The 27,415-nt window shown below is 46.9% G+C and overlaps 1 protein-coding gene across 1 annotated transcript in view; it reads left to right on the top strand.

Annotated features, from left to right (window-relative positions):
- Pde8a (phosphodiesterase 8A) overlaps nt 1-27,415 on the top strand; it is a 138,353-nt gene that overhangs the window by 88,893 nt on the left and 22,045 nt on the right. Inside the window, exons 4-12 of the mRNA XM_028873782.2 lie at nt 2,102-2,158; nt 2,970-3,024; nt 6,214-6,302; nt 11,468-11,546; nt 12,913-13,050; nt 17,855-17,943; nt 19,786-19,837; nt 19,918-19,960; nt 26,203-26,280. Of these exons, the coding sequence (XP_028729615.1) occupies nt 2,102-2,158; nt 2,970-3,024; nt 6,214-6,302; nt 11,468-11,546; nt 12,913-13,050; nt 17,855-17,943; nt 19,786-19,837; nt 19,918-19,960; nt 26,203-26,280 (680 nt within the window). The remainder of the gene's footprint in view (nt 1-2,101; nt 2,159-2,969; nt 3,025-6,213; nt 6,303-11,467; nt 11,547-12,912; nt 13,051-17,854; nt 17,944-19,785; nt 19,838-19,917; nt 19,961-26,202; nt 26,281-27,415) is intronic.

Here is a 27,415-nt window from a genome sequence, read left to right as displayed (position 1 = left end):
AGATGAGGGCCTGCTGTACCATGACCCTTCTAGGCCTGAGTGACCCTCCCCTGGCCTTTCTCTCCAGAAACTGAGTCTGTTCTTCTCTGGGCAGGAAGACCAGAGTTGGACACCTAGCCAATATGCCCTACCATGACCTGTTTGGGAAGTCTTTTCCAGTAGAGTTCTGCGGTGCCTTTAGGTTGGCTCCTGTGGGGAAGGAGGGCAGGTGAGAGCTAGAGTCCAGTGGACACTGGGAAAACAGGACTGTTGAGAAAGGTGGGGGGTGAGCAGTGTGCCCAGGAGAGAGATTAGCTGGGTCCCAGAGCTGCTTCTCATTCCTGAGCAGCTCTCCTTGAGGACCACTCTCTGTCTGTCTGTCTATCTTTAGACTCAGCCTTCCTCAGCCTCAGACCCACAGAACCTGCAGTCTGCATGCCCCAAGGTAAGGGTGAGGAGAGGGTAAAGGCTTTGCCCGGTCTGTGATCACATTCATGCTCCGAGGGCAGTAGTGATGGTGTTTTAGTCTCATTTCTGTTGCTGTGATATAATATCCTGAAGAAAGTTTATTTTAATTAATAATCCCATGTTATGGTCTGTCATTGCGGGGAAGTCAAGGTGACAGGAACTTGAGACAGCTAGATACAGTACACCCGCAGTCAGAAGCAGAGAAAATTAGTGCATACATGCGTGCTCACTTGCTTGCATTGTGCTCAGCACAGTTTGTCCACTCTTAACACAGTTTAGGACCTCCTGCCTAGGGAATGGTGCTACTCACAGTGGGCTGGGTCTTCCACATCAGCTAACTTACAAAGACAACCCTACAGACATGTCTGTAGGCCAACGGGTGCAAACAATCCCTCATTGAGACTCTCTTTCCAGGACATTATGGGTTATGTCAAGTTGACACATATAGTGAATCATCACCATTAGGTAATTGGGACAGAATCCACATGGATACTTAAGTATCTTAAAGCAGTTACTCTCTGGCTTTTTACAGAAAAGTCGCCAGGACCAGGGCACCCCCTGTATATTATAACTCTCTCATAGACATCTAGAGTAGTTGTGTTATGTACCATCTCTGGGGGAATTGGGAAGTAGCCACCCAAATCATTTTTGTGTTCTGTGATTCAGAAGTAGCTATGGTTTTGTTGTTGTTGTTGTTTTTAACTAATAGAGAGGAGGTAATGTAGTCAGCCTTGGCGGGTTTCTGTCCCATCCTGAACATGTCCTCCAAGAGGCCAGCATAGTTCTCCCTTGACTAGGACAGCCTGCATATGGCCCTGTCTACTTCTTCCTCCAGTGGCTGCTTCTTTTTAGACAGCTCTCTACCTTCTTCTCATGGAAGATGAGTTCAGAGCTGTTGTATGCCTCCAGCAGAGAGTTCCTTTCCTCTCTCCTCTGCATCTCATGGATGTCTTCCCCTGATCTCTTGGCTATATTGTCCTCACTCACGGTCCATATAGCTGCTTCCCCTGAGGATTGTGTTCCTGGTTGGGTGGAGACCCTCACACTCCTTGGGTGACATCAGTGGGGCAGTGTCATCTACTTGTGTCCACCAAGCCGCCGTCTTCATCGTGACTGACAACAGTATCTTGTATTTCCTAGTCTTAGTTTGCTGTGTGTGATTTTTGCCTCCATTTTATCTCAGAATTCTTTACTCTTAAGGTGCTGCTTAAAATACGTGACAAGCTGGCTCCTGGCCGCCCTGACCCCACTGTCTGCATAGGCAGGAGCCTGGAGTTCATGGGTGTGTGCATCTCCTTCCGCAGGAAGTGACTGTGGCCCCTTTCACACAAGCACAGTGTAGGGGAGCTCGCTCCCACACTAACCTCGGCAAACGCACCGAGTGCAGCACCTTAGCTGTTTCGTTTGCACGTGGTAATTGTCATGGTTGTCACAGTCCACTAATGAGGAGTTTATCACCCAGGGAAGAGCAGTCGCCAAGAAGGTGAATCCAGAGTGTGAAAGGAGTTCCTCCCCTCTCGTTTCCCTCCGCAATTGTAACTGTACAACTCAAACTATGAAAGTATATCTATTCTTAAGAAATGTTCATATTTAAAAGTAGTTTATAAATTACAAAATATTTTATATTTATTATGTAAATTTTTGTTTTTTTAAGGTCTATCAGATCATCAAAACTCTCGGAAAACACAGTTATTGTTGGTGTAGTACGCAGGTAAACTTTTTTTTTCATATTGAAACTCAGATGTCAATGTAGTGTTCTTAGCAGATGGTAAAGTAAGGGCTTGCCTGTGACAGACCCCCTTTGAAGTCTGGTCTTCTTTACTCCTTAACATTTTGTTCTTCTTCTTTGCTTGAAGAAGGGAGGGGGCTCTGCTCCTGGGTGTAGTTTTCTGATTCTGAACTGCCCTTTACAAGCAAACTATAATACACTTCCATTCTCTTAAGGGTGAAGGTTTTTCAGATGCGTCTTCCTAGGGCCTTTAATTTAGGAATTTGTAAGGATCTGGGTGACATACACATGCAGGGCATCTTCTTCTCAAGTTAGAGCAAGGAGAAGAGCAAGTCCTTAAATAAAGACTATTTATAATCAGTAGAGACAGAAATGCTTCTGTGCCCTTTTATCCTCTAGAAGTGGAAAATACATAATAGTTTAAGTATATATACTTTTATATATTAAATAGATTCCTGGGCACTGTTCAGTTGTTAATATAACCTTTGTATTTAAAGTATTTTAATACCTGGTGCAGTGCCAAGTGCCTGTAGTCCAGTATTCAGGAGGTCCAGGAAAAAGGATGGATGCCTTGAGTCTAGGAGTTTGAGGCCAGCCTGAGTAACACAGCAAGCCCTGTCCTCCCAAAGAAATTATAATAATACCTGTCCAGAAGACTAAAGATGAACTTGAAACAGCAAAGGCTTTTCAGTTCCATACACAAATATCTGACTCACGTGGAGGTACTTGTGTGACTGTTGAAGATTGTATAAACTAGTGAACACTACCTAACCCTTACCGTCTTCCTTTGAAGGGGGGACAAAGAGGAGGTGTCTTTAATGCCCTTCATTGCTGCTGGCTTCACAAGGGTATGTACCTACTTCTCAGTTGTACAGGAATAATTCAGTGTGGGAAACTTTTACCTCAGTTTGGTGTCCAGCAAAATTTTTAAATTATTTTGAAGAAAAAAAAAATGTTCCTGTTCTGTGCTGGTTTGTTTTGGCTTTGTAATCTGCTTATGTGCAACACTTCACATCCTTAGTCTCAAAACTATGCCTGCCCAGAGCCTCCAAATAGAATAAAGTGCCATATGCTGGCATGCTCATTTACAAGTTCTATTAAGAATGTGTTTTTACAGTGCTTTCACGTGTACTTGAAATTTCTGAAGTTAGTTCAGTGATTCTGGAAATGGGGAAACCACACACTGGCTCCTCTTCCTCTGCTTCCACCTTTAATCTGTTGGTTTCTCTTAAACCAAAAGGCTTCTTGGGATTTTAGTCAGCTGATTGTAGATGAGGTCACAGGCGTTGTGGACATAGTTGAGTGGAAGGCCCTGGGTTTGATTTCCAGCACCGAAACAAACAAAATCAAAAGGCATTTGAGGGAATAGATGGGTGTAGGTGTAGGTAGAGGTGCATACCTATAATACCAGCACACTGAAGGTGAAAATAATTTGGTAGATACATAAAATTTTTATCCAGTGAAAAATGTGGCTACATGGGAGGCTATTTATTGAAGTGGATAAACAGACATGATTCCTTATCCCAAGATCTCAGTTGCAGAGCAGTCAGTGGTCCTTGTCTGTCTCAGGGCGTCCACCCCATCTGATGGAGTGGTGTGAACACTGTACCCAGAGATCTCTCCTTGCTGTCCCTGGAGACTCAGCAGTAGGCACCTATGCGCAGCCATCTTGAGAGTCTCCTGGAGTCCTGGCTGCTCTGGGCAGCTGGTCCAGTGCTCTGCATCTCCGTCAGGAGGTGAGAGCTGAGAAGTCATCTCTGACCTCTGGGTGAGAAGGGCTTGGCCTTTCGGCCTGCAGACCCATCATGCCCCGGCCTCAGTCCTTGCCTCTTCCTGCTGGGCTTGCACCAGCTTTGCTGTGCTTTTTTAAAGTTTATATATATTCTGGTTGTGAGCCTTACCTTTAATGGCTGAGCCATCTCTCCAGCCCTAAAGTTTTGGTGTTTTTTTTGTTTTTGTTTTTTTTTTTTTTTTTTTTGTTTTTCGAGACAGGGTTTCTCTGCGTAGCTTTGCGCCTTTCCTGGGACTCACTTGGTAGCCCAGGCTGGCCTCGAACTCACAGAGATCCACCTGCCTCTGCCTCCCGAGTGCTGGGATTAAAGGCGTGCGCCACCAACGCCCGGCGTTTTTTATTATTATTATTATTATTATTATTATTATTATTATTATTATTATTATTTTATTTTGGAGCTGAGGATCAAACCCAGGGCCTTGCGCTTGCTAGGCAAGTGCTCTATGTTTGTTTGTTTGTTTGTTTGTTTGAATCTATGTGTCCTGGGTGTTTTTGTCTGCATGTGTGTCTGTGCACATCGTATACACACTTGGTGCCAGCAGAACAGAAAGAGGTGCCAGACTCCCCTGGAACTAGACTTAGAGATGGTTGTTAGCTCCCATATAGTAGATGAGAATCAAAATTGGGTCTTCTGGAAGCTCAGCCAGTGCTCTTAACCATGGAGCCAGCTCTCGCCCCTCTGCCTGACCTTTTCATTCCTACAACAGTTTGTAGACAGAGTGCTTCCTCCTGCCATCTCTGTCCTTACGGAGGTCTGTAGTGGGTAGGAACAGCATTACTTCTCTTGTTTATAAGCGAGGAGGCAAGCTCAGGAAGTGTCTGGTTAGGATCATACAGCTTTTAAAGCTTGAACCTGGCATGTCCACATAAACCTAGAGTGCTTGTCACTCAGACAAGACACTGATCATGGACATCTGCCATCACCTTGGTAGCAGAGGGGCCTCCTCAAACAGCCTGTGTCCCATATTGGTCTGGCCGGGTTTGGTAGACAGTGTTTTGCTGAGGCTCTGCCTCCTAGGCCTCAGTTTCCTCCTCAGTCAGAGTTACTATACATTTATTGTGCAGATAAGAGCAAAGACCTCTTTTTAGAAACAGGAGTGAGTCAATGTGCGTAAGTGTTTTCTGTCAGAATGAAGCTACAGTTGGACCTCTAGCAATGAGTCCTCTGTTAGCCAGTTCCGTATCAGTAGACTCTTGCTGTTGCAGACCCATAGTGTTCAGGAAAGAACGCTCCACATGTGAACGTGTGTAGACCTTTCTTGTTATTGTTCCCAATATAGTACAGCAGCTGTTTGCACAGCATTTACCTGTGTTCGGCAGCGTAAGTGTTCTAGAGGTCACTAAAGTATACAGGAAGATAGCATCATTTAGATGTAAACACCATGGCATTTTATATAAGGGAGTTGTGCATCTCTGAGGATACCCTGAGATGACTATGTGACAACATAGTGACTTCTAAGTTACCATCATGAAATGTATTCTTCGGTGGTAGAATTGATCTGTTTTTCATGTCACTCTGCCCTTTGCTCTGTTGTGGGACATTCCCATGATGTAAAGGTTGTCATACAGAACGCTTCGTGTCCACAGCAGTGGGAGGCACTGGGCAGACCCATGCCTTCTGCTCGCTTGCTTGCAGATGATCACCAGGCAGCTCTTGGCAGTTAGTGAAAACGTTTCCCAAGGAGGCGCTCCCTCCCTCTCTGAACCACAGCCGTGAGAAGTGCAAGTGTGCTTTGTGTGCAGGGAGCTTGTCTGACTGGGAGCACAGAGGATTATTTCAGAATATACTTGGAAACCCAGTATAAACTTGCTACACGGGAGCCGGGCGGTGGTGGCGGCACACGCCTTTAATCCCAGCACTCAGGAGGCAGAGGTAGGCAGATCTCTGTGAGTTTGAGGCCAGCCTGGTCTCCAAAGCGAGTTCCAGGAAAGGCGCAAAGCTACACAGAGAAACCCTGTCTCGAAAAACCAAAAAAAAAAAAAAAAAAAAAAAAAAAAAAAAAAAACCCCAAAAAAAACTTGCTACACGGTCTCATGTCAGCTTTATAAGTGACTAGGAGATAAGCAGAGAACCCTTATGTTTCTATTTTTAAAGTTAATTTGGTACATTGAAATTTTGTCTCTCATCTTCTGTTGTACATTAATGATTACAAAGTAAGTTTTAAGTTTCAGTTGTCAAAATGAAAGGTTTGTTTAGAATTTCTTTGGGGGCGTGCATCAAAGGTGCTTCTTTTTCTGTTCATAGAGGTATGTAGAGAACCCCAACGTCATGGCCTGTTACAATGAACTGCTACAGTTGGCGTTTGGAGAGGTGCGATCACAAATGAAACTCAGGTAATTCTGTCCACTAAAACGCCCTCCAAACCCCAGGGAGAACTTGCAAGCAAAGAGCTTTTGGCTGTGACTGATACCAGTTAAAGCAGGAGAGGTGTGAGTCGGCAGTCAGGAAAGTGCTTGCCATGTGCAGAGCCCCAGCAGCCACATGAAAGGACATGGTTCAAAAAATCACTTAAAATTATTTTCTATAAAGAGTGGCTGGGTCTTGAGGGAACTACAACCTTCTAGTCCCTGACAGAACATTCCCGGGAAAGTACATTTATGGTGATGGTTATACAGGAACCAGCTCTCCCGGTAGATGGCTCAGTTCTGTCTGTTCTGTGAAATGCTGGGCATGTGGTGAAGGAAACCAGTATCTGTCCCGAAGCGTATCTTCGTTCTGAAATGAAGCACAGTCAAGGAAACACATTTGTGACTGTTGGCTGCACACAGCATTCAGACACGGGGAACTGAGTCTGAGGCGTTTCTTATAAAGTGGGTGACAGGATTTACCGGTACCAGTTTTAAAAGAAATGAGAACAAGGTCTCCCTTGAGCACCATAAAATGAAACAAAATTTAAAACCCTTCACATAGCTTGACATCGGCTTCTGTCCTGTTTTACCCCTTCAAGAACTGCAGACCGCACCCCCACTTTCTGTTTGGGAACGAGGGCACTCACTCGGGTGCATGGGTCTTTCTGTAAGTGTGTGTGTTTCTGCTGGGTGTGCCTGTAATCCCAGCACTGAAGAGACACAAGGTTCCCTGAGGCTTGCTGACCAGAAGTCTAGCCACGTCAGTGAGTTCCAGGTTCAGTGAGAGCCCCTGACTCAAAACACAAAAAACCATGGAGAACAGTCGAGGAAGTACCAGTGTGGACTCTGGCCTCTAGGCATACATTTTATTTTAAAGATGTGATGGATGCGAGGCTGCCAGTGCTTCTCAGGCAGACTGTAGCTAGTCTTTCTCTGTCCTGCCAGCCAGCTCCCAAACAAATGACACAGAGACTTACTCATTATGAAACCTCAGTCAGTAGCTTAGGTTTCTTCCTAACTAGCTCTTATAACTTAAATTAACCCATATTTTTATTAATCTATGTTCTACCACGTGGCTTTTTACCTCCATCCCATTTTGTATGTCTGACTTGTTCAGTGTCTGTCTGGCTTCTCCACCCTTCTTCTTCCCAGCATTCCCTCTGCTCCCCAAATCCTGCCAGCTGCTGGCTGTGTGGCTCATTATTAAACCAATCACTGTGACTGTCTTCCCACAGTGTAAAGGAGTACTCCACAACAGGCTAATGAGTGGTCATGTGACTGACTGGAATTTGAAGGCCTCCTGTTTAAACAGCAGGCCTCAAAGCAGTAGTAGTAAATGAGAAAACAATAAGATATAAAATCACACATACTGAATTTTCTGGTTTGTGTTCTAAGGGGGAAATACTCTAAATATGCTATACCCAAAATATTGCCATTTTTCTCTGTCAACTGATACTTTTTCCTACTCTCCAATGCCAATTTTGTCATTAATTCTCTTTTTGTTTGAGACAGGATCTCATGTAGCATGGGAACTTGCTGTGTAGCTGAGGTTGACCTTGAACTCCTGATCTTCCTGCCTCTGTCTCCCAACTGTGGGACTGCAGTCATGAGCCACCATGATTGGTTAGAATTTGTTTCTGATGAAGAAGACTTTTTCTTTTGTTTTGAGACAGGATCTTACTCTATTCCCCAGGATAGCTTGAACTTGGAATCCTCATTACTTGGCGTCCAGAGTGCTTGGATTATAACGCTATGCCACCATGTGAAGCTGAGATTTTCTTTTCTTTTCTTTTCTCTTTTTTAAGAAATGAGTAGAAGCCTAGGTATTTGTAGAATAAGTAAGAAAAAGTTTTAAAATACTACCAGGTTCACAGATGGAAAATAAAACCAGCCATTCTCTTTATTCTGCATCCCTATATCTAACTATTTAACATTTTCTTTATTGAGGATCAAAGAGAGAGGCTGTTGTTCTGTATGTATATGCCTGAGGTGGGTAAAAGCATTACAATTTGTGTTACAATTTGTAGGGACCAGTACAAGGCTCCATATGCAGGAAAGAGAAGCACTTCATAGGCAGAATGATGTCTAAAGGCTGGGTGTGGAAAGAGAGCTCAGAAAGGTCACCTGACTCAGCTTGGAGCTCACAAGGAGCTGGCAGCATTCATTCATTCATCACTCACGTGTACTGATGTATTTATCTGTTTGGAGGGTCTCACTGTGTCTCACAGACTGTTCCCGAACTCACTGAGATCCACCTGCCTCTGTCTCCTGAGTGCTGGGGTCAAAGGTGTGTGCCACCACACTTGGCCGTGATTTACATCTCTAATACCATAGTTGGTTTCTTCCCCATCTCCTGAATGGAGCTAACGTCCAACTTCCCTTCCTCGGTGCCCTAGCATAGTGGACACAGCAGTGTCAGCGGATAGTCCTGCATCGAACCCCTGGGGCTCCTTTACCCACTCCAAAGTCTTGTTCCTCAGTGCCTCCCATCAGCCCTACCTCATGGCTCCTCTTCACTCCTCTTAGAGTCAGGTCACTGTCTTTGTGCCTGAATTATCGAATCCATGAGTCAGTCTCCTACAGTTAGCCCTGACTTCCTCTTGTCTGTCTTTCACACTGAAATAACATGTAACTCCCATTAATCTCTCCGTCTTGAATACTCCACTAAGTTCAAGGTGAAGTCCAGACTCCAGATGTGGCTCCCAAGACTGTCTTGCATCTGTCTAAGGCTCTGCTCCCTTTCTCATCTCCCATCATGCCTTGTTCTCGCTGACAGCCAATGGAGACGTGTATTACAGAGGAAAAGAGAAAAACTATGACGGGGAGGGGAATGTAGGATAGAGGTGGTGGAGTAGAGGGAGGCATGTTCTAAGAAGTAGCCTTGTCACTGCTAAGTCACAAACTCTGTAAAGTCTAGAAACAGGCCGGAGTCTGTTTAAAGCCTGGGACCTGGTCAACATGGTGTTCAATCAACACGAAAAAGTGAGGTTTCCGTGAATAGGACCATGACAACGGCTTACTTAGTTGGAAAAGAAATTAATGTACCCCAGTTTCCCTCCCTACCCCAAATAGCCACCAGTAAACTAAAAGCTTAAATGTAGGGCCACGTAAATGCTCAAAATTAAGCAAAATATTTGATTGGCTTGTGGCCTGGAACTCACTGTGTAGACCAGGCGTGGGCTGGTAGATCTCTGCCTGCTTCTGTCTCCCAAGTACTTTTTGCCAACTGAGCTACCTCATCAGCCACTCTTTTGTTTTTTAGGGTTTTGTTTTTATTTTTAATTGTGTCTATGCAGGGGTGGTGGTGGTGGCGGTGTGTGGTGTGGAATGTGTACAGGGGCCTGCAGAAGCCAGAGGCATCAGATTCCCCTGGAGCTGGGGTTACGGGCAGTTGTGGCCTGTCTGACATGGGTGTAGGGAGTTGTGGGTTTGTGGACATGGGTGTGGGCATGCACAGTGTGTATGTGGAGGTCAGAGGACAACTCGGAGTTGGTCCCCTCTCTCTAATTATACGAGCCCTGGAGATCACTCTGAGGTTGTCTGGCTGAACAGCAGGCCCTTTCCCCTGGGGCCATCTCACAGGCTTCTGTCTGTTATAAAATAACAGCTTTATTAGCGGGAATATGTGACAGCAGAGCAGCTTTTAGAGTTTACAGTTACTGACTGTCTGTGCACCTAGTGCACAAGCAGGCACTCACCTGTCTGTTTAGTCTTGAGAGGCCACCGGGCCTTCTGGTCATGCTGGGGAAGGGGAGCTTATCTAAAACAGAGCCTGGAAGAGCCTGTGTGCCTCATCATGTAGTGTGTGGACTACGTCTCTTTTGTAACCTTATAATAAATACTATATGGTGATTAAATGTGGTGATGGAGGACTATAATTACTGATGTATATTCAGTGAGAAAAGGAGACGGTGAAACTGTAACAATGACTGTTTTATAGACATACATGTTGACCTATATGTTCATAAAAGAGACTCCTTAGAGTATCTAACGTGGATATGTCTAAGCATTGAGTTCAGATGTTCTGACTTGTTTATTTTTGAACAACTTGATTGAGATAAACTTCACATATCATATCATTTATCTATTTAAGGTACATAGTGATGTTTATCATATTCCCAGAGTTATGCACTCATCACCACAATTCTAGAACATTTTTGTTAACCCGGGGCCCACAATCTTATTTTACTTTCTATGTCCTGATTTGCCTATTTTAGACATTTCATATAAAAATTGGAATTATACACAGTATATGGTCCTCTGTAACTGACTTCTTACATTTAAATATAATGTTTTCAAGGTAGATCTATACCATAGCATATAATCAGGACTTCACTGGTCTTTATGTCTGTATAATATTCCAGCATCTGTATATATATTCTTCACTAGTGGACATTTGGATTCTTTGTACTTGCCAACTGTTATGTACAAGTTTTCATTTTTATTAAGTACATAGTGAAGAGTGGATATAGCTGGATCATATGATGATCCCATTTTTAACCATTTAAAGAACTTCTAGACTGTTTTCCAAAATGGGAGCAGGACCAATTTTACATTCCTACCAATAATGCATGAGGGTATCACTAATGTTTATTACCCATCTTATTCTTATAGTGGAGCAGTAGGCTATCTTGTTTGTATTTTCTAACTTTTGTCTAAACATTTGTTACCTGTGTAATTAAGAAAGCATTTCAGACACGAAGGGTGGGAATATGCTCACAGAGTCAGGCTAAGTGCAGAAAGCAGACCACAAAGCTGGTCATTCCAGATACCTCCAATACTATGAAAATAATTTGTTTAAAATAATTCCTTCACATGGCTGGCTGCCTCCCCTCTCCAGGCTCTGTGCAGCAATCTTGAATCTCTCCTTTCAGTTAGTCCTTATGAAGGTTCTTTAGTGTTGAGAAAGGACACTCCCAGCAGGGGCTGCGTGACCATCCTGGTGTGCGAGTGACGATCCTGAATACTAGGGCTGTAGAAGTTCTTCTTTATGTTCTAAGTATTTCCCCTTTCTCTTTCTGAGCACACAGTAGCCTCTCTCTGCCAGGCACAAGACATTTCATTAATATAATACCCTGAGATTGTGTGAGATTTAGTAATTACAATCAATGTAAATACATTTATCAGTCCTTTTGTTTCTATCCATAAAGGGCTTGTAACTCAGTATTCACTGCATTAGAGAAAAGTCAAGAAGCAATTGAAATTACAAGTGAAGACCACATTATACAGGTTTGTTATTTTGGAAATTTATGCTTATAGCTTCAATTTGTTTGTTCTCATTTTTAGGACGGTAGCCCTACAGTTTGATTTTTTTTTCTTTTTTAAGTACAAGAGGCCACTTTTTCCCCCTGAGGTGATTGTAAGAGCAAAATCAATAAAATATGTAATGTAAAATAAACTCTCTAGATAAGAAAAGATAACGACCCCTTATGGTACTTAGAAATGTAGAAATGCCAGGTCTTCTCTCATTCTTCTTCCTGGGGTGGTGGCTTTTGCTTAACCAGGAGCTTGTCTGTCAACAGGAGGGCTGCCTGCCAGGCGGCCACACGCAGGCTCGCTCCGCTCCGCTTCCATCTTTCCTCTCTGTTTTTGCAGGCAGGTCAAATGTATAGAAACTTACTCAAAACAGTTCAAATGCAGAAAGTAACAGACTAGACTACCATCGTTAGCAAAGCGGGTTCTGTAAGAGACAGATAGGTGTCTATAAAGATAGCGTGGCTTTTACTAAAAGACGCAGCTGTTGGGGAAACATTCCAGTAGTCTGGGAATGAACTCCATTGATTTCAGATCACCGAATCTGACTCACTATTTTGCTATTGGTGGTGACGTTGGGAGTTGGTGCCAAGAGGCAACACAAGCCAGGAGTTGAGGGCACAGGCTCTGTCTGCCTCAGCCGTGCATCTCTGGGCCAGTTACTTGATCCAGCTGAATCTGCTTTCTCTGACAAATGGGAGAGACAGTGACAGCAGCCACGTGCCTTTCATAAGGTTTGAGGATTTCCCGAGTGGATGTGTGTAAAGTGCTCACTGTCTTGATAACCACTGCCAGTTTCTGCTTTATCATTTCTGACTCATCGTCACCAACACACGCTCGGCGTTCGCACACTTTCCCTTGTCTTCGTTGTATTTGAAGCTTACCGCCAAACATTTCATCTCTAGACACTTCCCAGCTTGTCGCCTGCTTTCCACACACTAGTCATTTGAGTTAACCAGGAGGGCGTGTTCTCTTCCTCCCCGACCAGTGAGCACTGGTGACTTGCAGAGGTCCAGGGCCAGAGCCTGGGTGTGTTACAGCCCAGCCTGGTGCTTTAGTTCACTGTAGCAGCATCCGGGCAGCTCGGGGGTGGCAGCCTGGGTTTGTCCTGAGAACAGGCCTTCCTTGTCCTCCTCGAAGTTGGAGTGAGCCCTAGACAGAGCAGGAAGCCCAGCCATGTGCCATTCCAGCAGAAGCTTCTCCTACGAAGCCTCTGTGGCCTGGATCATTGATGATGAAGCCCAGGCTGCTGCGGGCGGGGTGGTGCTTATGTGGAAGTTTGTTGTCTTTTCAGAACATCTTCTGAGTTCACTTATTCTTTTTTTCTTTTGTCTCTTTCCAGTATGCAAACCCTGCATTTGAAACAACGATGGGTTATCAGTCAGGTGAATTGATAGGGAAGGAGTTAGCCCAAGTGCCCATAAATGAAAAGAAAGGGGACTTGCTTGACGCCATAAACTCGTGTGTCACCATAGGCAAGGTGAGTGGAATGCTAGGAGCGTTGTCGCCTCCAGGTAAGAGGGAAGACGTGGTGTTCATTGGCACCTGTGGAGCAGGTGACCTCAGCCCTACCCTTTTCCCAGAAGTCCCTGTTATTCTCACTTTACAGATGCAGAAACCGAAGCCAAGAATGCGATATGATTAGCCAGTAAGCAGAGTCACTGGAATTGACCTTAAAATCATTGTTTTTATCTGCGTGATGGGTGAATAAGTTGGTGTTTCTAATAGCTGATCTCTGAAGGGGTAGATGTTGGCACCTGGTTCTGGGTAAGGGTCGCCAGTTCGGCAGCACACCCTCAGCCATTCACTGAGCAATTGTCAAACTCCTGCTGTGTGCCAAGCACCATGCTGAATTCTCCCTAGAAGGAGGATCAGAACAAGACCACCTCCCTCAGGGAGCCTCTTTTCAGAGCTGGAAACAGAAGGGATCGCTGTTGCAGTGTGAAAGGTTGTATGATCCCAGTGCTAAGGGAGCAGACCGGAGGCCGTGCAGCCAGCCAGACCTCCTCTGCTGCGGCCTGGCCGCACTGCCCTGGGACCGGGCTTTTGGGTGTGATGAGAAAGAGTCGGATCAGTTGCCTTCCATTTTCTTGGTGAACGCCTTTGTTTTTCACACTTGAGAGAAGGCTGTGACGGTTACTGTGGCGGTGTGCTGCCAGCTGCCGAGGCCACAGTAGCTGTGCTTCCTCCCCAGTGCCAGCAGGCAGGGGCCATGCACAGGTTACACCTCTCTCTCTCGGCTGGGGGGGCTGCACGGGGTGGTGGGGGCACAGGGAATAGCTCCTGTGCTTTCCTGTGGCTGCAAGAACAAGAGATTGCCTTGAATTGGGAGCACAGAAGCTGGGCGTGGTGGCATTCACCTTTAATTGCCACACACCAGAGGCACAGGCAGGTGGATCTCTGTGAGTTTGGGGCCAGCCTGGTCTACAGAGTGAGTTCCAGGACAGGCAGGGCTGTGTAGAGGAACCCTGTCTCAAAGTAAGCAAACAAAAAACAGAAGAAGAACCTAGAAAGAGCAGGCAAGGGCCCAGCAGCACACTCAGGACTCAGGATTAGCTAGGCACTGCCAGAGCCCTCCTCCCTTCAAGTTTTAAAATCAGGGTGCTGTTTGTCTTACTAGAGTGGAGGGGCTTCTGGGGAGAGAGGGATAAAGACAGATGGACAGAGACCTCTGCTCTGACGCACTGCCGTAGGTGACTGTTCTCTTCAGGGCTTTCCCAGAGCCATTCAGTTCTGTCATTTTTGTCCTTTGGCGATACTTGGAGCCAGAGGCTCTGTTGTTGATTTGTTTTGAGATAGGGTCTCTCTGTAGACCAGGCTACCTCAACTCAAGAGATCCACCAGCTTCTCCTTCCCCAATACTGGGATTAAAGGTGTGTACCATCATGCCTGCATGCCTGGCTTTTTTTAAGCCAGTGTTTTTATTGTTGGATCTCAGCTAGTCTGAACCCCTGCCAGGCATGCTGGATCCCTCTTACTGAGGAGGGCCAGTGGGAACAGGGCATGCGGTCAGTGTATCAGACTGGTGCACACAGTACTTCCATTCTGCAGGATTGACACTGTTGGGGACCCGTGCAGAAAGTCTCAAATCAGAATAGCAGGGACTCCTCTCTAGAGACTTGGCATGATTATGAGCAAAACCCAGAAAGGCCAAGTGTTACTGGCCTATTTGCTACTCTTGTTTCTGAAAGGAGTCTGGCCACTTAGGACATTTCTGAGCTTTTAGGGAGTGTGAAAAGGTGATTTTACCCATTGTCAATGACCTGTTGGTTCACTGAGGTGAGAGGGTAGACCGTCTGTTTGACCCAGTCTCTGTAGGGGAAGAGCTGGTGGAGGGGTCAGTGGCCTTGTGGAACCATCATGCTGTGGTCAGCAAGGACAGCTCAAATGTCCACTGGGTACCAATATGGCAGGGAGAGAAGATTCAGAAAATGGTCAGATGGCCAGAGCTGTAGGCATCAGGAAGCCCTGGGCCAGAGGAGAAATCCCCATGCTATCGAAGCAGAGTGTTGCAGATACCCATCACGCCACAAACCTTCTATCTCTTGCTCTCTTTGAGGTAGATAGAGAGGCTAACTTGATTTTTTAGGTTCATATGTATACTTCCTTGTATCCTTTTTCTTCTTCCCTATAACTCCCCTGTCGGGGCCTTATTATCTCTGTCTTTCAGGTAGCTAAGCTTTACATGGCTTTTCCCTGTCTAGACATCTTGACTTTCCCTTTTGTTGACCCACCCCTGGGACACACGTGCATGCATACGCACATATCTATCTGTCTGTCTGTCTGTCTATCTACCTACCTACCCACCCCTCTCTCTCAATGCAGGATAAATGTTGACTATTCAGATGCCTGTCAGTGCTGATGTGTGGTCTCAGGACCCTTTGACCTTCCTTATTTCCTGTGATCCTTCCCCCTTCCTTGCTGACAAACTCCACTTCCCTACTCTACTTCCCTTCTGTTTCCTCCACAAATTACCTGGACTCTGACCTTTACCCCCTTGCTCTTGCCCCTCAGTATCCTGCTGTCACTTGAAATGAAATTGTCAGACAGTGATCTTCCTCTCACCCTCCATGAACAAAAACCCCGGTGTGTTTTCTCGTCAGTCCCTGTCCATAGGCTGTCCTCACAGTTACCTTGTCCTAGATCCCTGAAATCAACTGATTCCCGCTGTCTTTCACCTCCTTCAAGCCCATCACCAATCCTGCTGGCCGCTAACTCCCTTGCTTTGAGTGTGTGCTGTTTGCCCTGATCTGCTCCAGGACTTCCTCACACTCCTGCAATTATGGAGGCCAAATCCCTCTACCCTGTAGAGTGCATGGCTGGTCTTAGTGAGATAGCTTTCTATCATGTTGCCCCCTTAGTATAGTGTGCAGATTGCTTAGCCTGGTGACGAGGATTCTGTAGTTGACCTCAGCCGCTCTGTAAACAAAGGCCTCATGTGTTCTTTGATTGTTTACCATGGGTAAGCATTGTGCCAGCCCTGGGGACAGGACAGCTGGATGACAATGACTTAATTTTATGACAGTGATTGCCAAAGGGGCTACATCAATAGCCACAGAAGCGCAGCCTGGTATGTAGCCTGTGCCAGACAGCAGCAGGGGAGCCTGAGCCTCACTGTGTGCAGCGGGGCACTCACTGGGGACAGGACTATGCAAGAGTACTGCACCCCAAACAGGCTGGCCGCTGAGCTCACCAGCTGTCGGCCTTACCAACTATAAATCTCTATGACTATGTTCTAAGGAAGTACATTTGTTCCCAGGAATTCATAACTGAATGTTTTCGTATTTGTGATTAGTAAATATGGTTTGTGCCAAGTACATTTGTTTTATTTACAGTGGCGACCCCAAAAACTTAGATTTAACATTGTTCCCCCTGCTAAGTCACTAGCTTGATCATCTGCTCCTTTTGGGGACTGTAGTGCTGGCGTGGCCTGTAGACCTTGCCTTGGGCCTGTCAGTTGTCTGAGTTGATTCAGAAAGAGCTAGAGAAGAATATGCTGAATCTGTTTTTCAATGTGCTAGTGTCTTGATCCTATTGACCTGCTGTTTCTTCTCTTTGTTTTCATATAATGTAACAGTTCTCTTGGGATGTGATTCTCACACAACACAACTCACTCATTTAAAGTGTATAATGCATAGCACTTGGGAGGCCAAGGCAAGAGGGTCACTGCAAGTTTGAGACCAGCCTAGTCTGTGTAGCCCGGCCCAGGCCAGCCAGAGTGCCTAGTGCGAACCCACCTCAATCGAGCCACCCAAACTACATATCCAGTGATTACCTTCGGTGGTGCTTTTAGAGCTTCTACTTCCAGGGTGACCCCATGGGCTGTGGAGATGAGGACTGCCTTCTTGCTTGGGGGATCCCTGCTTAGTCTTTGCTGGTTTGGGGCACAGCCTGTCTCTGGGCTGGCTGCACCCACAACTGAACTGTTTGTGACCTGTTCTTCTGTTGAAGAACTAGCTGTTTTTGACATGGTCCTAAAAAATGATTGTTTTCAGAATTGTGTCATCCAGCAATCAATAGCTACCTGAATGTCTTAGAGCTCTGGGTCCTGAGAGTTCTGAAGGGCCAAGAACATTCTGGACTCATCTGGGTGTTGTCCCAACAAGGGGTCAGATGATAATGACAAATCTCTAGCTGCCCCCATCACCCCAGAGGAAGGTGTGCCCTGTTTCCTCCACAGCCATGCCCTTTCCTGTTGAAAGCATCTGTGGCTGTACATGGGAACTCTTAAAATCACAACCCCATGCTTTTCAGCCTCACCTTGTTCTCCTGCTGCTCGAGCTCAAGTCTGAGCTCAAGAGTCATCCCATCCCTTGGGGGACTGAAAACCCCCAAATCCAGAAGGACTAAAGCCATTCAGAGTGACAAACGAGTGGCATCCACAGTGCCACATCACCACAGTAATGGCCACAAACTGCTCTTCTGTGCCCTAGTCCTGAGATTTCTCCTGCACTGTGTACCAAGGCAAAGTGCTAATTCCCGTCTTCACTTCTGCCAGCAGGAGTTTAGAGAGGTGGCATTAATGCATTGAGTGAGGGGGTTCTCTCTTGCCAGCAGATGACCATGGGACATGTGACCACTTACACTGAGGTGACTTGACCTTTGTCAAGTAGACTTGAGAGAGGGGGAGGAATCTCAGGTTACTTGAATTGCATTTTGAATTGGAATTACTTTTTATCCTAAGTTCTTACATGGTGATTAAATGAATTGGAACCAAAATGGAAAATGTTCCTGGGTTTATGTTTTAAACCCAAAGTGTAATGATGCTTACATTCTATTTATAGGAGTGGCAAGGAGTTTACCATACCCAAAAGAAAAATGGAGATAATATACAACAAAATGTGAAGATAATACCTGTCATTGGGCAGGGCGGGTAAGTGCAAACAGTAGGCTTCAATCAGCAGTCCATGTTTTGAATTTGCTTTGAATACCTAAGTCAACTCAGACCTCCTCACAGGAGTGGAAAAGGCTTGGAGCAGGGCCAGGGGTCTCAGCATGGCCTTCCAGGGTGGTGGCTCCTTGAGGACCGGCCACCTGACTTGAGGTAGTCTTCTTTATGCGGTGTAGATTGACAGAAGACGTCAGTGTTTATATTCAGATCACAGTTTACCTGTGTGTATAAGCGTTTCATCTAACTGGAAGTAGTTATTCTTGCAAAGGCCTGCCACACCAGGGAAAATACTTTGGATGCTAACAGATGTGTTAGGGCTGGAGAGCTGGCTCACTGGGGAATGTGCCTGCTGTACGAGTATGAGAATCTGAGTTTAGATCCTTAGCAACCCTCCCCACACAGCCCGTGTGGCCTCATGCCGGAAACCCCATCACTGGTGGGTGGACATCCTGGGGTCTGGCTGGCTAGCCAGTCTAGCTGTGAAATGGTGAGGTCCAAGTTCAGTGAGAGATTCTGTCTTAATAATAATAATAATAATAATAATGAGGAGGAGGAGGAGAGGCAATTGAGGAAGACATCACAATGTCAACCTCTGCCTCCACACATGGCCACATAGGCAAGCCTGCATGTGCTCACATACAGATATTGTAAATCATAAATATATATCAAGAGCCTAAAATTTTTAGATGCCTTGTCTCAGAACCTATTCAAAATAATAGAGAAAGTTTCTAGAAAATTCTGAGTATGAATTATAGAATACCCAACAGTAAAATACAACTTTTGTAAATAAATGATGATCATGGAAAATTAAGTTGTAAGGAAAAAACCTTACTATACTGTTAAATGCAAGGTATGAAGTCAGACCCAGTGTATGATGCATTCAGGAAAGGAAAGGAGGTAAGAGAGGAAGTGTGGCCCACAGTATCAGGCGCTACCTCTGTCCTCGAAGCACTTCCCTCTGAGTCAGGCTCCTGGCTAGTGGGAGATGCCGATCCATTTCCTTCTGAGTGCAGCTCTGTTTTGTTAGCACAGCACACAGTGGTGTCTCCACTTTACACATGGGGAAACTGAGTCGCAGAGAGGTCTGGTTTCTGGCCCCAGCCCTGGCTGCCATGCATGATGGTGCCTGGTGCTGAGCGCTCAGCAACTCGCGTGCTGTGTCAGCAGCCTTGGCTGCCAGTTGGTGACTGCCTCAGGGAGGCAGAGCTGTGGGAGCTCTCTGTTCGGACTCTTTGCTCTTTTATGTCCTCTCCAGTTTTTGTTTTTGTTTTTTTGTGATAAGCATATAGGGATTTGATTATGGGGGTGGGGTGAAAAAAACTGAGGAACAATAAATAAATGGGACAAGTCAGCGCTTCTGTGCTCAGCCCTCGTCGCTTTGTTTTAGACGTTAGCTAACCGAGGCTAGCAGGGACCTCAGCCTGTTGTGGCCTGTGGCTGTCTCCATGAGTGGCTGTAAGCAGCCTGCTGGAACTCAGAGCTTCAGTATAAACACTTGTCAAGACGGCGTTAGGGAACCAAAGGCTAACGTGCAGTACTCTGTTAGAAGCGTATGTATCTGTCATGTATTGTCTGTTGTCATAACCAGGGAAGTCACTGCTTTTTTCCAAAGTCATAAGAGGGTGTTCGTAAAGTTCTGTTCATCAATTGGTGGCCTTGCCCTCCCTTCCCCCCCCCAACAAACACACAAAAATTAGAAGAAAAAAATGCTCTCAAAGCATTTTATATATTGCTAAAGGGAAGTATTCATTTCATAATGAAAAATTAACTGTTTATACCGAACTAGAGTCAGGAGAAAACTAAGGCATTGTTTTCTATTCACAGGAAAATCAGACACTATGTGTCCATTATCAGGGTGTGCAACAGCAGCGATAAGGTAAGCAAGGTGCCCCGACCTGCGTTCCAAGCAGGATGCTTAGGTGATCAAAGCTAACGGCTTGTAAAATTTCTTTTCAGGTTGAGACAGTAACTGAGTCTGTGCCGATGAACAGTCAAGCAGGTATGAGGCCGTATATTCGTTCTTGAGGTTGAGTGTGGGGGGAAACTCACAGATCCGTTCTTTGATGGGCCTGCTCTGTACAGTGGTGTTTGCACAGGACCTTCTTCTCCTAGCGCCGACGACACTGCCCGGCGTGGTTTGAGGTCACGGATTTGAGTGCTGTGGGCATCTGGACAAGTGCCTGGGCTGGGTGCTGGCCTGTGTGGGGAGAACTGATGGATGCGGCGCATGGCTCGTGTGCATGTGTGTGGAGAGGAGCATGATTTTACAACCAGAACTGAGCTTTAAGAGGCAGACAGGGTTGAGTGGCACTGAAGTACTTTAGCAGGGCCACCTTCCTCTGTCCTGTCCTGACAGTTATCGCTGCCATCCTGCGGGTAGGTGTGGCCTGTCTTCTGATTATTGCTCAGACGCCGTTTGTCCTGCTGCACAGGCCTCTTCTCTGGCTGGGAGTGCTTATCTCCTTCAAACCTAAGTCATGGTTGCCAGCGGCTTCCTGCTTTTCGCCCTCACAGACAAGGGGATGGACTCTGGGGGCTCTCCTTCAGGCATGCAGAAGAGGGAAAACATGGTATGTGTTCCAGAAGGAGGAGTGTGTAGACTGACAGAGTAAGTCAGGATAAGAAGTTGGAATTAATCATAGTCCTAAAGGCCAGGTAGGAAATCGGGCTTTTTATTCATAGGCAGTTAGAGTCTCTGAAGGTGTCGGAGTAGGGGATATTACGGAGACACTTGAGCTCTAAGAAGTTCTTATATTGTGTCAAAACCATTCACATGGAAGGATGTGTTGGTCACATTGTGACCGAGAGGAGAGGAAACACTGGCCAGGAAAATGAGATGACAATAAGAAGGAGAGCGGGAACAAACTGACGGGGTAGGACTGGGAAGAAGACTGAAGCCTGGAGATGGAGGGTGTGGTCAGCACTGGGGAGGTAAACATGGACCACTTTACCTGTGCAGTCCTGTTTATTGCTGTACAGATTTATAGTAAACATCTGCCGGTCACTGGCTCCTAGGCTCTTCAAAGAGGTAAGAACTTGAGATGCAGATGTTTCTGACCAGAAAAGCACCAGCAAGTGATGACGGCGTGGGACTGCTGAGAGGGAGCCCGGGGTGTGTGTGGAAGTGGGAATGTCACGGTTGCTATGGAAGAGAATGACAGTGGACATGTGAGGCAGATCCCTAGTGAGCCCCTGAGAGAAGAGGAGAAGTCAGGCAGAGGAAGGAGTCAAAGCGGGGAGGCAAGAGTGTACCCCAGCAGCGGAGGGCGGGGACAAGCGCTGCCTGGTCAGGGCTGGGTGGCACAGAGGGTGTAGGACATGGGCACTTGGGCAGGAATGCCGGGACTCTGACTTACATTTGAGAGCGCTCAGGCTCAGTGGAGAGTGAGGCAGAAGCCACGCGGCAGGGAGCTGTGGAGTGAGAACCAAAGTGGCCGACAGGGCCTGCCTGCCACAGCAGGAGCTCTGTGCTGCAAGTCCACAGAGCACGTTGCTGGGGGGTTTGTTCGTGATATTTTGTTGGTTTTAGTTCTTCAGAATAGCCCTGCAAAGTGGACATGACCGTTATTAACACTCCTTTATTACAGAAGGAAAAACAAGAGTCAAGGAAGTTAAATGGCAGCTTAGAGCTAGGCAGCTAGGGGATGAATGAGCGGGGCTCGGGTGGCCGTCGGTGATGGTCAGAGTACAGGCTCGGGTGGCCGTCGGTGATGGTCAGAGTACAGGCTCGGGTGGCCGTCGGTGATGGTCAGAGTACAGGCAAGGTAGGAATCTACTCAGCGTCACGGCGCTGCACCATTTGTACCTGTGTGATGAATGAATGCTCCCAGGTGAGCCACCCACCTGATCTGTGCATCCCTGGGCAGCCCCCTGAAGGTCTGGGGGCTGTTTGGCCTCAGTGGGGCAGGTGGGGCCATCAGGCCATGGACAGCAGAAGTCAGTTTTCAAGCAGAAGTAGGGCTTATCGGAAGGAAATAGAGCCCCTTAAGATTGGGCCAGAGTCGGGAGCCAAGGGACGCCGGGCAGCTGTCCCCTCCGATCTGGGCATTGCCATGGGAACGGCATAGCCGGGCACCACTGGCTCTGGCGAGATCCAGGTTTGGGGCCTCGCTTCTTGTTTCACTTGCTCCAGGGCAGCTCTGAAAAGGTGCTCACTTGATCTAGGTCACCTGCTACTTAGGTGCGGAGAGAGGGAGTCCCTGGCCTCCTTCCTCTGTAAAGGGAGGTTCTGAAACTCCCCAATCGAGAGAAAGATGTCTGGGAGCCTAGGAAAATCCTAAGGTCCTCACACACGTTACATTTCTCTTAGCCTATGTGTAATTTTGGGTGATGCTATACCTCACTACAACAAAATGGTTGTAGTGATGGAGAATAAACTTGGATTGCTCTGGCTTGCCGTCACATGACAAGCTTTGGTTTAGGCAGAAGAGGGTGGGCCCAAGGCCTCAAGTACTTCACAGGTCTTCTTACGGCTGGCAGGGCTGGAACTGTTGCTTATAGATGTCACGTCACAGTTCTCTGAAGAGATGCAGAGGTTCTTGGATCTCTAGAAACAGAAAGCCTTCTCAGGAAGAGTGGCGAGGACCATTGTCTGAGATTGGAGGTAGCCAGGGAGCTTAGGGCTGGCGGGTGGCACTTCTCTCTCACAGGCCTGCCCTGCTGAGGGCCTGAGGGCACACACTGCAGTCTGCAAGGCCCAGCACAGGAACTTGTGGGCATGTTGGCTCAGATACCTGGTTCAGCTTTCTTGTATCCAGACTGGAGTTCCTGCTTCCAGGCCAAAGGGTTCCTGCAATTAGGGTGCAGACTGGAGACAGTGTCTTCCATTGCCCAACACTGCCTCTCCAGAATTCCCTGGATTGCCCAGTCAGGCCACAAAAATGCTAATGTCTCTGAAGAGATGAGCAGAGTTTAAGGACCCCATTTTCTAGGACAGGAAACCAAGAGCAGAGTGGTAGATGGTCATGGAGGCCTATTTCGAGTTGTTTCCATGTACAGGCATGATACCTTATCAGAGTGCTGTGTTATCTGTTGAGCACCCACTACTGTGTGAGCCCCTGGCCATGGTGCTTCTTCAGGGCTTGCAGTCTCTTAGGAATGTGGTCCCCTGGGTGTGCCCTAAAGGCTGCATCTGGGAGCTGGGCCCAGTCCAGGCCTGTACGGTCCACCTCGACTGGCTGGGTGAAAATTGTCCCTGAGTCACTTACAAAGGGCTAAGGGACACAGTGGGAGCAGCATTCCTGATGGAGTTGTTGGGGGCAGAGGAACTAGGATTTATGAAGAAATGAAGTAACTTGAAAGTGTTGCGGTGGAAATTGGATCTCCTTGCACCCTGCTCCCTCTGTTTGCCACAGCCCCATCCTGATCTCACGGTGCTTTTCTGCCAGTCTGTTCTCCCTTCAGTTGACAATATTAGTATAATTCTGCTCCCCTGCCTTGCTCGGCTCTAGACCACCTCCCTTTGAGGATATGACTTTAACATATCCATCCACATATCCCTGATGCTGCAAGGGAATATCTGAAATATCTGACTTATGATAAGAGAAGGACTCATTTATTTTGGCTCACTATTTTGGAGGCTTTGGCCCATGATCATTTAGCCTTGTTGCTTTAGGCTTACGGCAACACATGGCAGGAGCGTGTGGTCAAGTGAGATCACTGCTTCTTGGCCCAGAGCAAAATAAAGAGAAAGGGAAGAGCCTGAGAAGATCCCCGAGGTGACCTAAAGAGCTCTTACTCGGTTCCATCTCTTAAAGGCACCCTGCATCCCTTGACCCTGTGCCCCGCTGCCTAAGCTCTCATAGCCATTCCTCAAGGAACATGTAGGGAACAAAAGGGGCAGTGTGACATTCATAGGACCGAAAGCATCATCCTGATTGGGAGGGACAGTCTCTGAACACATGAGCCTTTGAGGGGTAGTCAGGATCTAAACCACAGCCCCAGTCTTAGGTGCTGTCACAGGGCAAGCGCTCGGGAAATCTGTGCGGGGTGGATGAAAGGGAACAGGAACAGTTCACAGTCCAGCTCACTAGACAGTTGTGTAACCATGAGTCATGGTGAAGCCCTGAGAAAGGAAAGACACGCATCACTACATATGGTCGAGAGGAGGTGCCACTTGAAGGAGTGAGCATCTTGAGCCAGTGTAGTATCACCTCAGATGAGAGGAGCAGATGTCAGGGCTGCTCCAGAAGTGTGAGCAGAGCAGCTGGGCTGACAAGCTCCAGACCAGAGAGAAATGAAAGGCATGTTGTGGGCGGGCTACACCTTTGAAGGCCAGGGAGGTAATCTCCTCCTGGAGGATTCTGAATAGCAAAGCTAGAGTCGGAGTGGTTCCACACATCGGCCCTTTTATCTGTGCACAGGACTGTGCAGGTGTCAAGTAAAGCAGGCATGTGTTTACTGAGCATCTGCTGTGTGCTTGATGTGTCGCTGGCCACCACAAAAGACGGCCCTCAGATTGCTCACAGTTGTCTTGACAGACAATAATAAAGCCAGTTAGTTGCCTTCACTTACAGGATGAGGAGACATGTGGGAAGGTTTCCTGAAGTTTAAGGTACCCAAACTGTATCTTCCTAGAGAAGCAGAGTTAACTAGGGAAAGGAGGCAACATGAGAAATGTGCATTCTTAAGTAAGTAGTTTGTAGCAGGGTGTAGAGGTTGGAGGGAGGGCATGAACCGATAAAATATAAAGACTTCTTGGGGGTCTAGAGAGTCAGGGCTAGCTCTGTAGGATTCTGAGTGCCACCCTTGGGAGTTGGACGCTGACCCTGAGGACTGATCAGCCAGGGATGCATTATGATTAGGAAGGATCTGATGAGATGCTGTAGAAGGCTCTGTTGGCTGCCTGTAGGGAATTGGTCAAGTGGGTAGGTCCTGTCTAGTGACTGGGGGTTCAGTAGAGTTAGAAAGGATAAGTTCATTTTGGATGAGTTAATTTGCAATAGCTAAAAAATATCCAAATGGAGATGGCCAATGACCCATCGAGATGTAAGTCTGGAACTCAGGAGAGGATGGGGTAAAACGGCTACATGGAAATTAGATAGAGCTGCAAGAAGCAATGAGGGTTTTTTGAAGGAGGTCGTGTTTGCTTCAAAGAGAAAGGAGTGAGGCTAGAACCTTTGGAAGCCAGCCTTTGAAACTGCCCGGGGCCGAGGAAGAGGGAGCACGAAAGGATGGAAGGAGGAGTGAGGTGGGCAGAGAACCAGGGAGTGTGGTTCTACAAACAGAAGTGGCCAGAAAGAGGGCTCCCTGTGTCTAGCAAGATGTCAGCAACAAGGAGGTCCTCCTTGTTACACACATGCACATAGAGAAGATTCAGGCCGTGGTGGGTCAGGAAGCTAAGAGCAGAGCTCTGAACGTAACTCAGCGGTAGAGTGCTCACCTCGCTTACTCAAGGCCCTAAGTTCCATTCCCAGCACCACAGAACAAAACCAGGTGCAGAACCTTCCCCATGGTGCAGAGGAGCACTTGGGCCCTGCACTGGGACCGTGCCTTGGGCAGAGGAGAAGAATTGGTAAGAGGAGTGAGCAAGGCAGAGTCGCTCGACCTCCTCCTGGGAGGGGTGGACTCAGGGCCTGCTCTGCCACTCCTACACTCACCTGCTGGTCGCTCCCTGGTTGCTTTTGTGTGAGGTGGGGACATAAATTGTTGTACACTAGTCATCAGCACCACACTGGGCACCCACAGGCACACGGAGGGGCGGCAGGAAGGGTAGGCTCGCTTTGTCAGTGAGCAGATGGAGCAAGGGCTGGGGAGGAGCCATAGAACTGTTATTTGGAGTCTACAATAGCAGTGGCATCTTTTACTGAAAAGAAGAATTGGGGAGAAAAGCAAATTACCCTCATACTGTACCCCAAACTTGCTCCACATATGACCTTAGGAAAGAGAAGAACGTTCTCTCAGGATATTGCAAAGAAAATACCTTTTGTTGTTGTTTTCTCTTTGAGACAGGGTAAAGGAGGATAAAATCCCTCTGTTTCACTTAACTACAATAGGAGAACCCCTGCGGGGGTCATTTCTTCTGGTTGTTTCCTTTCTTTGAACTTGGTAAAGCTCTGAGAAAATGAAGGCCCTCAAGCCAAGGTGTGTGTGGTTTGTTCCCGTACACAGTGCGGGGTTCTTGGCGGCTCAAAAGGTGTTCAAGTCCTTTTACTTGTGGACTCCTAAGATTTCATTGATGTCCTTTGCTGGTATTGTCACTAACATCTCTGTAAAGAAATGACTGATGCTTTGTTTCCACAGATAATCAGGCAGGCAAACATAAAGAGAGGAGGAAAAATTCCATAGATGCCAAGGCGGTTTCCTCTAAAGCAAGTGAAGGTGAGTGGCAGACTGGAGGGTGTAGGCCCCGGGCACAGGACTCGCCAGCCTGCCTGCAGTGTCGTTTCCTGGTTACCATGCACTGTGTCCTTCTGGGACAGGTAGACTCCATTGTGAGCCTTGGAAATGAGTCAATAATAAGGAAAAAGCAAAGAACTAGGGACTAGCTGTTCTATGTGATTTTCTAAACTCTCTGCAGTAGGCTTGTCTGTTAGTCTCCTATCATGATGTGAGTCACACACATATTTGGTAATTCTGAAGGATAGGTTAGTTTGCAGTTTACTATGGAAACTTACCCTTTGGAAGTGGTGAGCTTAATTTGGAGATTGTAAAACTCTCACTAAGATATTATTTTAGTTTAGATTGAAATATAATTTTTGTTTTTGTTTTTCGAGACAGCCCTAGTAGTCCTGGACCTCACTATGTCAACCAGGCTGGCCCTTCCTCAGTGCTGGGGTTAAAGGCATGTGTCGCCATGCCTGACATGGCTGAAATATAATTATTTTTAAACCGAGTTTCATATAGCCCAGGCTGGCTTCAAACACCCTGTATAGTCCAGGATGACCCTTGAACTCCTGATGCTTCTGCCCCCATCTCCCAGTGCTAGGATCCCAGGTGTGTGCCAACTTGCTCAGCTGAAATAAAAACTTAAGACCATGCAGAAGCATGCTGACCAACATGTTTTGTTGTTTTTAATGCAGTCACCATGCCCCTTCCCCAACTCGTGTCCTCCTTTCCCCCTTTTAATTAACCACCATGTTCATTCTGCCTGTGTCTTCGTGGGCATAGGGCTAATCACTGAAGCATAGGCAGCCTACCAGGGGCCACATTCCTGAAGAAAACGATTCTCCCTCCCGAGAAGTCATTAACAGGTAGTACCTGCTCCGCTAGGGTAGGCCTGTGAGCCTCCTGCGCCGAGAACTCTTGTGGTATTTTAACAGTGTGTTTGCCTCCCCTTCTAATTATGTGGCATTAGTACAGAGAAATGCAGTGGGGTTTAGTATGTTGACTTTTTACTCAGAGACTGAGGTAGACTTACCTGTTGAGCCTAAGAGTAGAGAGTGAGTGTGTGTGCAAATTCTTCAGTCACTCTGTGACACATGTTTGCATCTTATTTATTTTTACCTCATTGCAT

The sequence above is a fragment of the Peromyscus leucopus genome, chromosome 1, assembly GCF_004664715.2.
Source record: "Peromyscus leucopus breed LL Stock chromosome 1, UCI_PerLeu_2.1, whole genome shotgun sequence".
NCBI classification, from domain to species: Eukaryota; Metazoa; Chordata; class Mammalia; order Rodentia; family Cricetidae; genus Peromyscus; species Peromyscus leucopus.
This window is presented reverse-complemented; position numbering and strand designations above follow the sequence as displayed.